Source organism: Eptatretus burgeri, chromosome 14 (assembly GCF_056783735.1).
Source record: "Eptatretus burgeri isolate ZD-2024b chromosome 14, Ebu_testis_v1, whole genome shotgun sequence".
In the NCBI taxonomy this organism is placed as follows: Eukaryota; Metazoa; Chordata; class Myxini; order Myxiniformes; family Myxinidae; genus Eptatretus; species Eptatretus burgeri.
In genome coordinates, this window is record NC_140974.1 from 16,896,105 (window position 1) to 16,908,063 (window position 11,959).

The 11,959-nt window shown below is 47.4% G+C and overlaps 1 protein-coding gene across 4 annotated transcripts in view; it reads left to right on the forward strand.

Moving 5' to 3' along the window:
• Positions 1 to 11,959, forward strand: part of LOC147012713 (myb-related protein B-like) — a 117,536-nt gene that overhangs the window by 78,199 nt on the left and 27,378 nt on the right. For all 4 annotated transcript variants that reach the window (XM_085853807.1, XM_085853810.1, XM_085853808.1 and 1 more), the window contains 2 exons: positions 6,330 to 6,463; positions 10,577 to 10,691. In XM_085853807.1, coding sequence (XP_085709933.1) covers positions 6,330 to 6,463; positions 10,577 to 10,691 — 249 coding nt within the window. The remainder of the gene's footprint in view (positions 1 to 6,329; positions 6,464 to 10,576; positions 10,692 to 11,959) is intronic.

Here is an 11,959-nt window from a genome sequence, read left to right on the forward strand (position 1 = left end):
TATCGTTTTTGGCCCGATCTCTCAATGAAGAAGAATCACTGAAAAATTCTCGGATCCGGATCCGGATTTTAAAGCAATTGCTAATTGGTTATTATTTATATGAAATCAGGTGTGCTTTAGAAATCCTGTGCCTGCGATAGCAATATCGTAATGGGGGAGGGGGAGGGAAGCCCCGTATGGGAATACTTTTAAAAATATGGCCCGTGGGCCCTGGTCAGTTCCGACTTCATCGATATTGCATATATCCATTAACATTCATTGTTTTTATTCCAGCCCGAATGAACTTCATACTCATTAAGACTCATAATTATCTTTCTTCCTGGGCAAAATTTCAGAAAAAAAAAATAACGCTACGATAAGGTGGAGACATCGCTCCATAGAAGCATCATACCATACAGGTCAGGTATGGGAGCATGTGCCAGAACAGCGCGTCGCTGCGTCCACTTTCCGCCGGTACTCCAGGGGCCTCCGTCTGGCCATCCCCCAGGCAGATGCCAGGCCCATCCCCATCTCCTTGAGATGATGGTCAACCTGCTGCAACCATGAGGCACGTGGTCGGCCCACTGGCCTCCTCCACTCATGAGACTCCCTCGCTGAGAGAATCTGGTGAGCAGGATCAGCGTCAGGAAAACGAGCCACATGTCCATACAGCCGCAGCTGACGCTCACGGACTATGCAGGTAACAAATCTCATCCGAGTCTCTCTCAGCAACCGCTCGTTGGACACAAAATCCGACCAGCGATAGCCAAGGATTCTCCGAAGAGACCTGGTACCAAAGGAATTAAGTCTCCGTCTCAGATCCTTGGTCAAAGTCCAAGTCTCGCACCCATAGAGCAAGACTGGAAGTACCTGGGTACCTGAAGACTCGGACTTTCGTCCTCCCGCACAGGTACCGGCAGCGCCACACCCCATGATCCAGTGAATCCATGACTCCCCAGGCCCGACCCAGACGTCTATTGACCTCCGGCTCACAACTTGCGAAGACATGTATATCACTGCCAAGGTGAGTGAATCTATCCACGACCTCAACATCCTCACCACAAACAGACACAGACAGGACAGCAGCATCCAAGATGTCTCCGAATGCCTGGATCTTTGTTTTGACCCAAGAAATCCGTAATCCCAACGGCTCGACTCCTCATTCAGCACCTCGAGGGCCCCCAAGAGGATGTCTAAAGTCTCCGCAAAGATGACTGCATCATCTGCAAAATCAAGGTCCGAGATCTTGACATTGCCAAACGATGCACCGCAGATCTCTCCGACATCCTCCCAAAAATCCAGTCCATACAAGTGCTGAAAAGTGTGGGGGCAAGTACACATCCCTGACGAACTCCAGTAACAACTGGAAATAAGTCAGAGGCGGTACCACCACACTTCACAGCACTCTCAGTACCAGAGTAGAGTTCAGACATCAGATCGATCAGTTTCGGTGGCACCCCACGAAGACCAAGAATCCTCCAGAGGACATCCCGATTCACTGAATCGAACGCTTTACAGAGATCAACATAGGCTGCAAGCAGCCCCTGCCGAAACTCTCGTCTGCGTTCAGTGAGGACACGAAGAGCAAGGATACGGTCAATCGTTGACCTCTTTGGTGTAAAGCCTGACTGCTCTGGACGCTGGTGCTCAAGCAGATGGTGGCGAACCCTATCAAGAATTATCCGAGCAAAGACCTTGCCCGGCACTGAGAGCAGCGTCACCCCTCGGTAGTTGTTGCAGTCTTGGCGATCACCCTTCCCTTTCCAGAGAGGGACAACAAGGCCCCTCTTCCAGTCAGTTGGGATGATGCCTGTGTTCCAGGCAGAGCACAAAACTGCATGCAACGACGCGAGTGCAGCATTTCCACCAGCCTTGAGAAGTTCAGCATGGATGCTACAGATCCCTGGAGCTTTGCCCCGTTTCAACTGGTTCACCGCAGCCCGTGTTTCCACAAGCGATGGTGGACCACAGTTGATTCGAGGGTCAGCAACAGGGATTGTAACACCCTTGACGTCCAACTCGACAGCTGGGGGATCAGCCTGGTACAACCGCTCAAAGTAACCGGCCCAGCGGGCCTTCACTTCAGACTCCTCTGTCAAGAGCCTACCACTCTCTGCTCGAACTGCAGTGCTCCGAGGATGGGCTTGGATGAACGTAATGCGCGAATTCCACTGTAAGCGGGACGAGAATCACCTGTCCACAGGTGATGCTCTACCCCCTCACAGATTCCTCGCACATAGGCCTCCTTGTCCACCCTCAGTGCACGTACAGTTTTACGCCTCAGCTCCCTGAACAGCTCAGCTCTGCCATTCAGCCTGGCCCTGCGACTCTGGTCAATGGTATCCAGTGTCCCTTGAGAGACAAAATTCTTCTTTGCCCTGCGGTGAACTCCAAGGCATCCACCGGCAACATCAAGGACGGTGGTCTTGAAGGTGCTCCACAACTCTTCAGGACCCCCAAAGCACCCAGACCCCCAAGTGTCCACTCAGCCTGTTCGCAAACTCCTCAGCTACTCTCTCATCCCTGAGCTTGGCAACATCCAGCCTAGGCTGGGATGGTACCATTCTCCAGGATTTAAGGTGCAGCTTTAGAGTTGCTACAACAAGCCTGTGGTCAGTATTGAGGAACTGAGCACTCCGGTAGACCTTGCAGTTCTGGATCATCCTCCAACGACCGTCAATGAGGACATGGTCAATCTCCTTTGCCACACCGCCAGCGTTGGAATACCAAGTCCAGCGATGAGCTTGCGGGCGCTGAAACCATGAACCAGCCACCTAAGTCCATGACTTCTTGCAAAGTCAAGGAACTTAGTGCTATTCTGGTTCATAGTTCCTGACCCATGGGGACCAACACACACCTCATAACCATCCCTATCAGTTCCAGTCGATGCATTGAAATCCCCCAAGACTAGAAGTGTATCTCGTCTGGGGCACTGATCAACCACAGACTCGAGTGTGGCGTAGAATGCATCCTTCACGGTAAGATCACTCGCCTCAGTCGGAGCATAAATAGAGACCAGGGAAATGACACCTAAGGAGTGACGAATCCTTAATCTCATAATACGCTCGTTGACCGGTGTTACCTCAATTATCATTGGGGTCAGCTTATTGGACACAGCTACAGCAACTCCTTGGGTATGGTAACCATCAGAGCCACCAGACCAATAGTAGGTGTAACCACCCACCATTATCTCGCCGCAATCCGGTCTCCGAACCTCAGAGAGAGCTGCAATCCCGATGTCCAAACGCTTGAGCTCAGATGATAACAGAGACAGGTGATCATCCTCTCTTAGGGATAGGACATTCCAGGCACCCACCCGAAGGGACCGCCTCAGGTTAACCCAAGGAGACCGCCGTCTGGTGGACGACACCTCAGCACCACTCCGACACACTCTCCCGCAATCTGACCCAGGGATGTTACCCCGTGGTTTCCCTCCTATCAAAGATTGGGGGTCCCGAAGGCTTTGCCCCAATCCCATCATCCGGTGAGCTGCCCTGCGAAGGGAAGCTGCACAGGAGGTACTCCCACGGAGTGGGTTTTCAGATTTTTTTGCGTTTTTGCGTTTTGCGGAATGAAGCGTTTTACGGTGGCTGGAGTGCAAATCCTGCCACCAACCTCCTAATAAGAAGTAACCCAACTGCAGGAGGACGTCCGCAGACACAGTTGGGCACTAGATATGGATGGCCGTTGGCTCACAAGGAGCTCCTCCGCCCTTTGACAGGTTTTGTTTTTAATCCTGCTGGGTGTCCATATCCAAACACCCTCCTCACCAGAAAACCTGGTGGGGGAGACGGTTTAGTCGCCGACAACCCGACCATGGAACAGGTTAGTACAGGTTTACATGGTACCTGTAGCAGGTCACAGATCGAACCTGACCTGACAAAACCATACAAACCATACAAAACCATACCATACAAAAAGCAAAAAACTACGAATACTCTTGGAGTTTTAGGACTTTAATGATTAATTGGTCCTAATGAACTTCATACTCCATAAGACTCATTATCATACTCATCAAGACTCATTATCTTCTTTCCTCCTGGACAAAAATTCTGAAAAAACGCTCAGACAAGCTACAGACATTGTTCCATAGAACCATTATACCAAACCAGAAGCAAAAACTATGAATAGTCTACGAGTTTTATGACTTTGAAGATTAATTGATTCAACTAATTAACGAAGTCAATTGGTGACAAATCTTAGATTTTATTGTGGGAGGTTCTGCGGCATCTCCCCAAGTATCATCCCTCCGAGTTTCAAGTCATTCTGACCACAGGTTGAAGAATAATGATCGAAAGATTGATTGTGGACGGACAGACTGACGGACGGATCGACGAACATGGACCCCCATTTTATAAGTCACTTCCTTCGGAACTGATGAAAAACTACTCTCAGTGATGTGTACATCATATATGAATACGCAATGAACCATTGATTGGATCATTGCATATTTTTGTAACCTGCGCAAAAAAAAGATAATTTTTTTTTGGAATAATATCGATAGACCATATCGTTATATCCATATCGAAAAAATCGATATCGACGGAGTCTACTTGTGTGCTTAAGGCACTTGCCGAGTACTCTGTAAGAAACTTGGTAACAGAACACATCCCTGAAAAACTGGAGATTCTTGGAAGTATTATGGAGGCGATTTATGTTCTCCAGTGTTCAAATACTCAATTCAATTTAAATAAAGGTTCAAAGGTGTATAAATAAATAGATAAAAATTTGGGGGTTTTCCCGCTATCTTAGCCAGAGCATTGATTACACCAACCTGTTGAATACGTTACATCATTTATTCGTGTCTGTTATTTGTATTCTTTATAATAATGCCCTATAACGCAGTAAGTTTTCTGTTTGGAATGATTTTTCCATTTTGTTTGTTTGCTGGGTAGGCAGACAGAGCAACAAAATTATCTCACTTCTTTCTGCGCTTGTGCGATCGGGACGAATTCAGAGCCAATGTACTGTAAAACGAGACTTGTCTTACTATTCATGTTTGGATTCATGTTCAAAATATAACATTCAATTTAACCAAGTTGTTCCGTGATCACAAACTGATAATGAGAAACTGATAAGACAGACGGACGGACGGACATGAATCAATTGCGTAACCCCACTTATCACTTCGCGTGCACTGGGTATCAACATCCCATCCCCCACCCCCCCCCCCTCAATGTGTTTATATTAATATACATTCTGCCACGTCTGCGAACTTTCTTTGTAGAGGGGCATACGTGGACACCGTGATCAAGATTAATCGAGTTCAAAGTTCCACGTCTCATCGATCCGGTTTCCACAATTTTCTCACCTGCTATTTATAATTATATTTATCCCCACATTTTTTTTTAACGCGCCGCCACGCTATCTCCTCCTAAACGGTTGGGCAGAAATTCACCAAACTTGGTAGTTATGATCACCACATGGAAAGAATGTGCAACTTTTTTGGTATGTCCCCAAAGGTGAGGACAAAAGGTCAAATACTGTTGAAGCCCACGTCTTCACGGTTGATAAAATGCGACCTGCTTCTTGTATTTGCGGTTTTTTGCAAGCGTATTCACGGTTCGGTGTGGTTTTATTTTTTTTTTGCTGGTGCATTCACAGGTTTTTTGCGACCCCCCCCCCCCAACCCCCACATGAATCACGAACCGCCGAGAACCTATGCCCCTTTTTCCCATTGAAACGATGCCCTGACATTCACAGCATTTTCCAGGAACATAGCCTCCATGAATAGCAGGGTCCGATGGTACTGAAAAATGCAATTATGTGCACATTTTACAACATTTTAAAATGAAACTTTGGATGTGCAATCAACATTGGGCGACATGATATATGTAATGTTTTTTTGTTTTTCTTTGACCTGTTTATTCCCGAGGGGGTGGGAACTTTGGGTCACAGGGGTCAAATTGTGAAAAAATACTTAACTCGAACTTTTGTATTGGCTCATTCCTGGTGGAACTTTTTGCCATCTTTCAACTTTGCTTTCGTTGGGAATTGTGGGGGATTTGTGATGGCATGCCATCGACTTCGCTGGAGTTTCTTTTTATCGTTCCCCACCTTTGTGCCACCGTAATGGTGAAACATGCCTTTCAGGGACACCATGGAGGATTTTAGGTGTGTAGACTTGAGGAAAATTGTATTTATTCCATTGCAAGTGCACAGATAAAGGCTTCTTTATTCCATTGATAAGATGAAACTGAATTTGTTTTTGAAATGCAATTTTGGGGGGGGGGGGGGGGTTGGAAATGGATCATCACCAGCTCTACCAAAGTTACCCATTAATAGCGATTCTAATTCAAACGATAGTTGGTATCTCCATACAAGGTGAGTCTTTGCTTTTTACCTTGCAGTTTCTCAACATTCTAGCTCCACCAGAGCACCTTGAGCAGCCGACATTTACTTCGACACCTGTGTGCAAGCAGAAAGTCGTAGTGACCACACCGCTGCAGAGGGATCAGACTCCGAATTCCCACTGGAAAGGAAGGTGACTTCTCCATATATAATATGTCAATGTGTGTCAGTGTGTGTATCTCCTCCATAACTCCAAAACCATAAAACTTAACAGCCTGAAACTTTGCATTCATACTAAGAAAACTCCAAGGAAGTGCACGAGTGAAAATTGGGTGTTTGGGTTAATTAAAACACCCCTTTTGAAGATAATTAACGGCCTTATTTAATTATATCCTTCATCAGGCAATCCTCTACCACCTCCCTCTTTGGGGTCTAAAGGCGTTTCCTGGATAACCTCGCTGGGGTCTGAAGGCACCATGATTCTTTTGACCTACTCAACCATGCCTTGACTTGGAACAAGCCGCAACAATTTCTTAACGATAGTTTTTTTTTTCACTTTCCTAACCCATATTAGTATCGAATGCCTGTTCATCATAGCTACGAATTTCTGGGTACATTGCAATGCTGAAAACGCCTGGAGACGCCAGCATTTGTGGCTTTATTTCATTTCCGCTTATGAATAACCGAGAGAATCTCAAACTAAGCAAAATTACAAAATTTAATCTCCAGATTTGAAAGTATCAGCAATTCCCACTCCTAAAAAAAAAGTGTTGATTTGTCCAATTTGGACATAGTTTGGACATTTGAACATCACTATCGCTTGCCAACCATTCAATTGGAGTGCTTGTTGAGTGCCCCACAGTGGATGGCAGTGCAGTTCGTCCCGAACGGGATGTATTGTCGTCAGTTGCTGCGAATTAGAGCATGTTCTGATGACATGTTTTCTCTACATCCTGGATTTAATTCAACAACAACAACCACGTGGGCATTCCCTCAATGACGTGGGCATTGTTCCCTCAACCTCCATCTTCACAGGATAGGGAATCACCCCACGGGGTTGTGTGACCGGTGTAATGTTCTTGAGGATTTGGTTCATGTTTTCTCTCTCTGGCCTCGGTAGAATGAGTCCACATCGCGTCTACTGTATTCTGTCTGTGTCATGGGGATCACGTGATCAGGCCTGCCGGATGCATTTTGCCATCTGATTCAGAAGCACCCCCGGTTCTGTTGATCAGTTTTAAAATTCATCAAGGAAACGGGACTAGCAATATAAGCCTCCAGTATCCATATCCGAGGTGTTTAGGTGCGTGGCGTAGAAAGAGCCTCACAGCTTTGAAATTGTTGAAAGAAAAAAGAAAGAACAACCGTTACATCATTCTGAGTGAATCGTTCAATCACTGCGGATGCTTTTGCTGCGCCACGTTATTCAGGGCGAGTGGTTTGTGCCCCGTCAGAGGGAGCGGTTCGGGCCCTCTCATTCAGAGGGAGCGGTTCGTGCCCCGTCATTCAGAGGGAGTGGTTTGTGCCCCGTCAGAGGGAGCGGTTCGGGCCCTGTCATTCAGAGGGAGCGGTTCGTGCCCCGTCATTCAGAGGGAGTGGTTCGTGCCCCGTCAGAGGGAGCGGTTCGGGCCCTGTGATTCAGAGGGAGTGGTTCGTGCCCCGTCAGAGGGAGCGGTTTGGGCCCTGTCATTCAGGGCGAGCGGTTCGTGCCCCGTCAGAGGGAGCGGTTCGTGCCCTATCATTCAGGGCGAGCAGTTTGTGCCCCGTCATTCAGGGTGAGCGGTTCGTGACCCGTCATTCAGAGGGAGTGGTTCGTGCCCCGTCAGAGGGAGCGGTTCGGGCCCTGTCATTCAGGGCGAGCGGTTCGTGCCCCGTCAGAGGGAGCGGTTTGTGCCCCGTCAGAGGGAGCGGTTCGTGCCCTGTCTTTCAGGGCGAACGGTTCGTGTCCCGTCAGAGGGAGCGGTTCATGCCCCGTCAGGGGGAGCGTTTCGTGCCCCGTCAGAGGGAGCGGTTCGTGCCCCGTCAGAGGGAGCGGTTCGTGCCCCGTCAGAGGGAGCGGTTCGTGCCACGTCAGAGGGAGCGGTTCGTGCCCGTCAGGGGGAGTGGTTCGTGCCCCATCAGGGGGAGTGGTTCGTGCCCCGTCAGGGGGAGCGGTTCGTGCCCCGTCAGGGGGAGCGGTTCGTGCCCCGTCAGGGGGAGAGGTTCATGCCCCGTCAGGGGGAGCGGTTCATGCCCCGTCAGTGGGAGCGGTTCGTGCCCTGTCATTTAGGGTGAGCGGTTCATTCCCCGTCCTTCAGGGCGAGCGTTTCGTGCCCTGTCATTCAGGGCAAGCGGTTCGTGCCCCGTCATTCAGGGCGAGCGGTTCGTGCCCCGTCATTCAGGGCGAGCGGTTCGTGCCCCGTCATTCAGGGCGAGCGGTTCGTGCTCAGCACGATCCCGAGTGCATGAGAAGTTCCAAAGTGCTTCTGGAGATTGATAATGCCCTGAAATGTTTCAAAGAGATCTACGAACAGAAAATTCGGCAGCCACTCAAATCTCCATAATGAAATTATTTTTTTGAAATCCCAAGCGAATCAGCCTCCATTTCATTTTCTGAGCCTTCAACCTCAACTGGACAGTCTGCCACACCTGACTATGCTTGCCACAAGCAATATAGTATGTACTGTAGCCAACCCCAATCATGCTAACACTTATTTAATAAGTAATTCATTTCAATGTTTTTATTTGTTCTACACTGCTTTTTTGCCCCTCCTTGCTCCCCCACCCCTCCTCACTCCCTCCTGCTTCATCGCTCCCTCACCCCCTCCCCCCCCCTGAATATACCTGTCCGGATGGTGGTTATGTCCGGTTGGACCCTCCCCTCACACTACCTTAACTTGCCCTCCCCTCACGCTACCTTCCATTTCCGCACCCCTCCTCGCTCCCCTCCTTCCCCTCTCCCCCTCCTCCCCCTCCTCTCCTCTCCCCTCCTTCTTATCCCCCATCCCCCTTAATATACCCATCAGTGAAGTGACAGGTTGTGCGTGCGTGCGTGCATGCGTGTGTGTGTGTGCGCGCGCACGACGCTCATAAAGCATAAGATATTCTCTCTGCTAACTTCCCGAACCCCATATATATATATATATATATATATATATATATATATATATATATATATATATATATATATATATATATATATATATATATATATATATATATATATATATATATGTATATATATATGTATATATATATATATATATATATATATATATATATATATATATATATATATATATATATATATATATCTCTCTCTCTCTCTCTCTCTCTCTCTCTCTCTCTCTCTCTCTCTCTCTCTCTCTCTCTCTCTCTCTCTCTCTCTCTCTCTCTCTTTCTCTCTTTCTCTCTTTCTCTCTCTCTCTTTCTCTCTCTCTCTCTCTCTCTCTCTCTCTCTCTCTCTCTCTCTCTCTCTCTCTCTCTCTCTCTCTCTCTCTCTCTCTCTCTCTCTCTCTCTCTCTCTCTCTCTCTCTCTCTCTCTCTCTCTCTCTCTCTCTCTCTCTCTCTCTCTCTCTCTCTCTCTCTCTCTCTCTCTCTCTCTCTCTCTCTCTCTCTCTCTCTCTCTCTCTCTCTCTCTCTCTCTCTCTCTCTCTCTCTCTCTCTCTCTCTCTCTCTCTCTCTCTCTCTCTCTCTCTCTTCCTCCCTCCACCCCCTCCTAATACAGTGCAGCACCATCTTCCCACATTCTCTCTCTCTCTCCCTCTCTCTCTGGACGTATCCGGACGGTAGTTATCTCCATACGTGTCTGGATGGTGGTTATGTCCGGACAGTGTTTGTATCCAGACTGTGTATCTCCTGACATGGCCTGACACGGTGTTCGTCTCTGGACAGTATTTTTGCATGACAGGCAAAAAATTGATTTCAGACTATTTTGTTTCCATCTTCACTGTTATTCTATGGATAATAATTTTGATGAGAGAGTATGAATCATAATTTACACTTTTTACTGCACGTCTGCCTTCCCTTTTTCTCAACTCACACTGCCTTCCCTTCCCCCACCCTCCTCACTCTCCCCCTCCTCTTTTCCCCTCTACCTTCTCAATCTCCCCCCCTCTCTGTCCTACCCCTTTCCCTCTCCCCCTTCCTTTTGTCCCCCCTCTCAATATTCCTGTCAGCAAAGTGACGGGTGGTATTTGCTAGTAAGTAATAAATGAAACACTGTCTCTGCTGTCAGGTTCATTAAAAAAAACTTTGTTAAAATTTTTATTTTATGTTGACTTTCATGTGATATCGTGTTGATTGCAAATTTTCCTGCAATGTTCAGTTTCAGGACACCAAATTTCCGTATCTCCACGCTGGAATCCAGTCCAAAAACGCCAACACCTTTCAAAAACGCTCTTGCAGCTCAGGAAGAGAAGTATGGCCCAATACGATTCCTGGTAAGCTACTGGTATATCTTTTTCTTTTCTTTCTTTTTATTCCATTTTTTGATTGGAATTTTGCGCTTAATGCTTGAACAGAGCCAAGTGCAAATCCACCTTGGTGATGATCCTGATGATAAGATTAGATATGCTCAATGTAAATTACTATAATGGAGTAGATGCATGTACTGCTATATATTGTTGTGGACCTGGGGTTCAGGGATTACCACGCGTGGAAGCACTTGGGTTCCTCGCAAATGCCCGGCCCTGTAGGCCAACATGCTGTGGATAGCTCCGTGGCCTGGTGGGTTGCGAAGCAACCACAAACGCCAATTAACTTGTCAACTCTAACAGGGTTCTCCATGTGACGCCGTTTAACTGATGAGCTGACTATAAATTGTGGTCTGTGCCCTCAGGACATACCCGTCTATCTATTTAAGTACAGCCGAGCGAGCACTGGCTAATGTGAGCAAATCACATGGGGTAAAACTTGCAGTCTAACAAAAATGTGGACTGTGCTGGACCAATGGAGCAAAGGACACTGAGCAGGTTAAGATGAACAATTAACATGGGTTTATTCACAAGGTAGAGAGTGAGGAAAAGCATGTGGCACAGTGAAAATCGATTTATTCAAGAGGGCATCTGTACAGCAGTGACGTACAGTATTTGTGTGGTGCAGAAAAATACATCCATGCAATAGCAAAGGGACAAAGAGCAGATTACCATCAGGTTAATTATTTGCAAGGGTACATCAGAGAGAGATAAGAGAAGCTGAGGCGTTGGCGACTTCCGTGCTTATCCGGCATGAATACGTCGGCACGTGCTGGTCCAATATGCGGGGAAGGTGAGGGTGGGGGCAAATGAGGAATAAAAGGATGAGGAATAAAAGGAATAAATAATATAAATAAAAAAATAAATAAAAATAATAAAAATGAGGAATAAAAGGCAAATGAGGATGCGTGTTGAAGAGGTGCGAGCCTTGGTACGGTGTCAATGTTTTCAATGAAGAATGGACAGAGTGCGAGTCAGTAGCCGCTCTGAAAAGAAAGGTTAGCCAGGCATTACCCTCATTGATACTCTTTGTGCATCCACGGTAGAAGAGTCGGAAGAGAGAAAGGGCATGTTAGAAATAGCACTATCTAATGGGTGGCATTGCTGGTCTGGCCTCTCGCTCCACACTGCGCCTGGTCTGGATGATGCTCAGACCGCTCGCTCCCCCAGCGTTCCTCTTTGTTCCTTTCACCAGCGACCAGCAAACAACTCGCCGATCAGCAAGAAACCTTTTT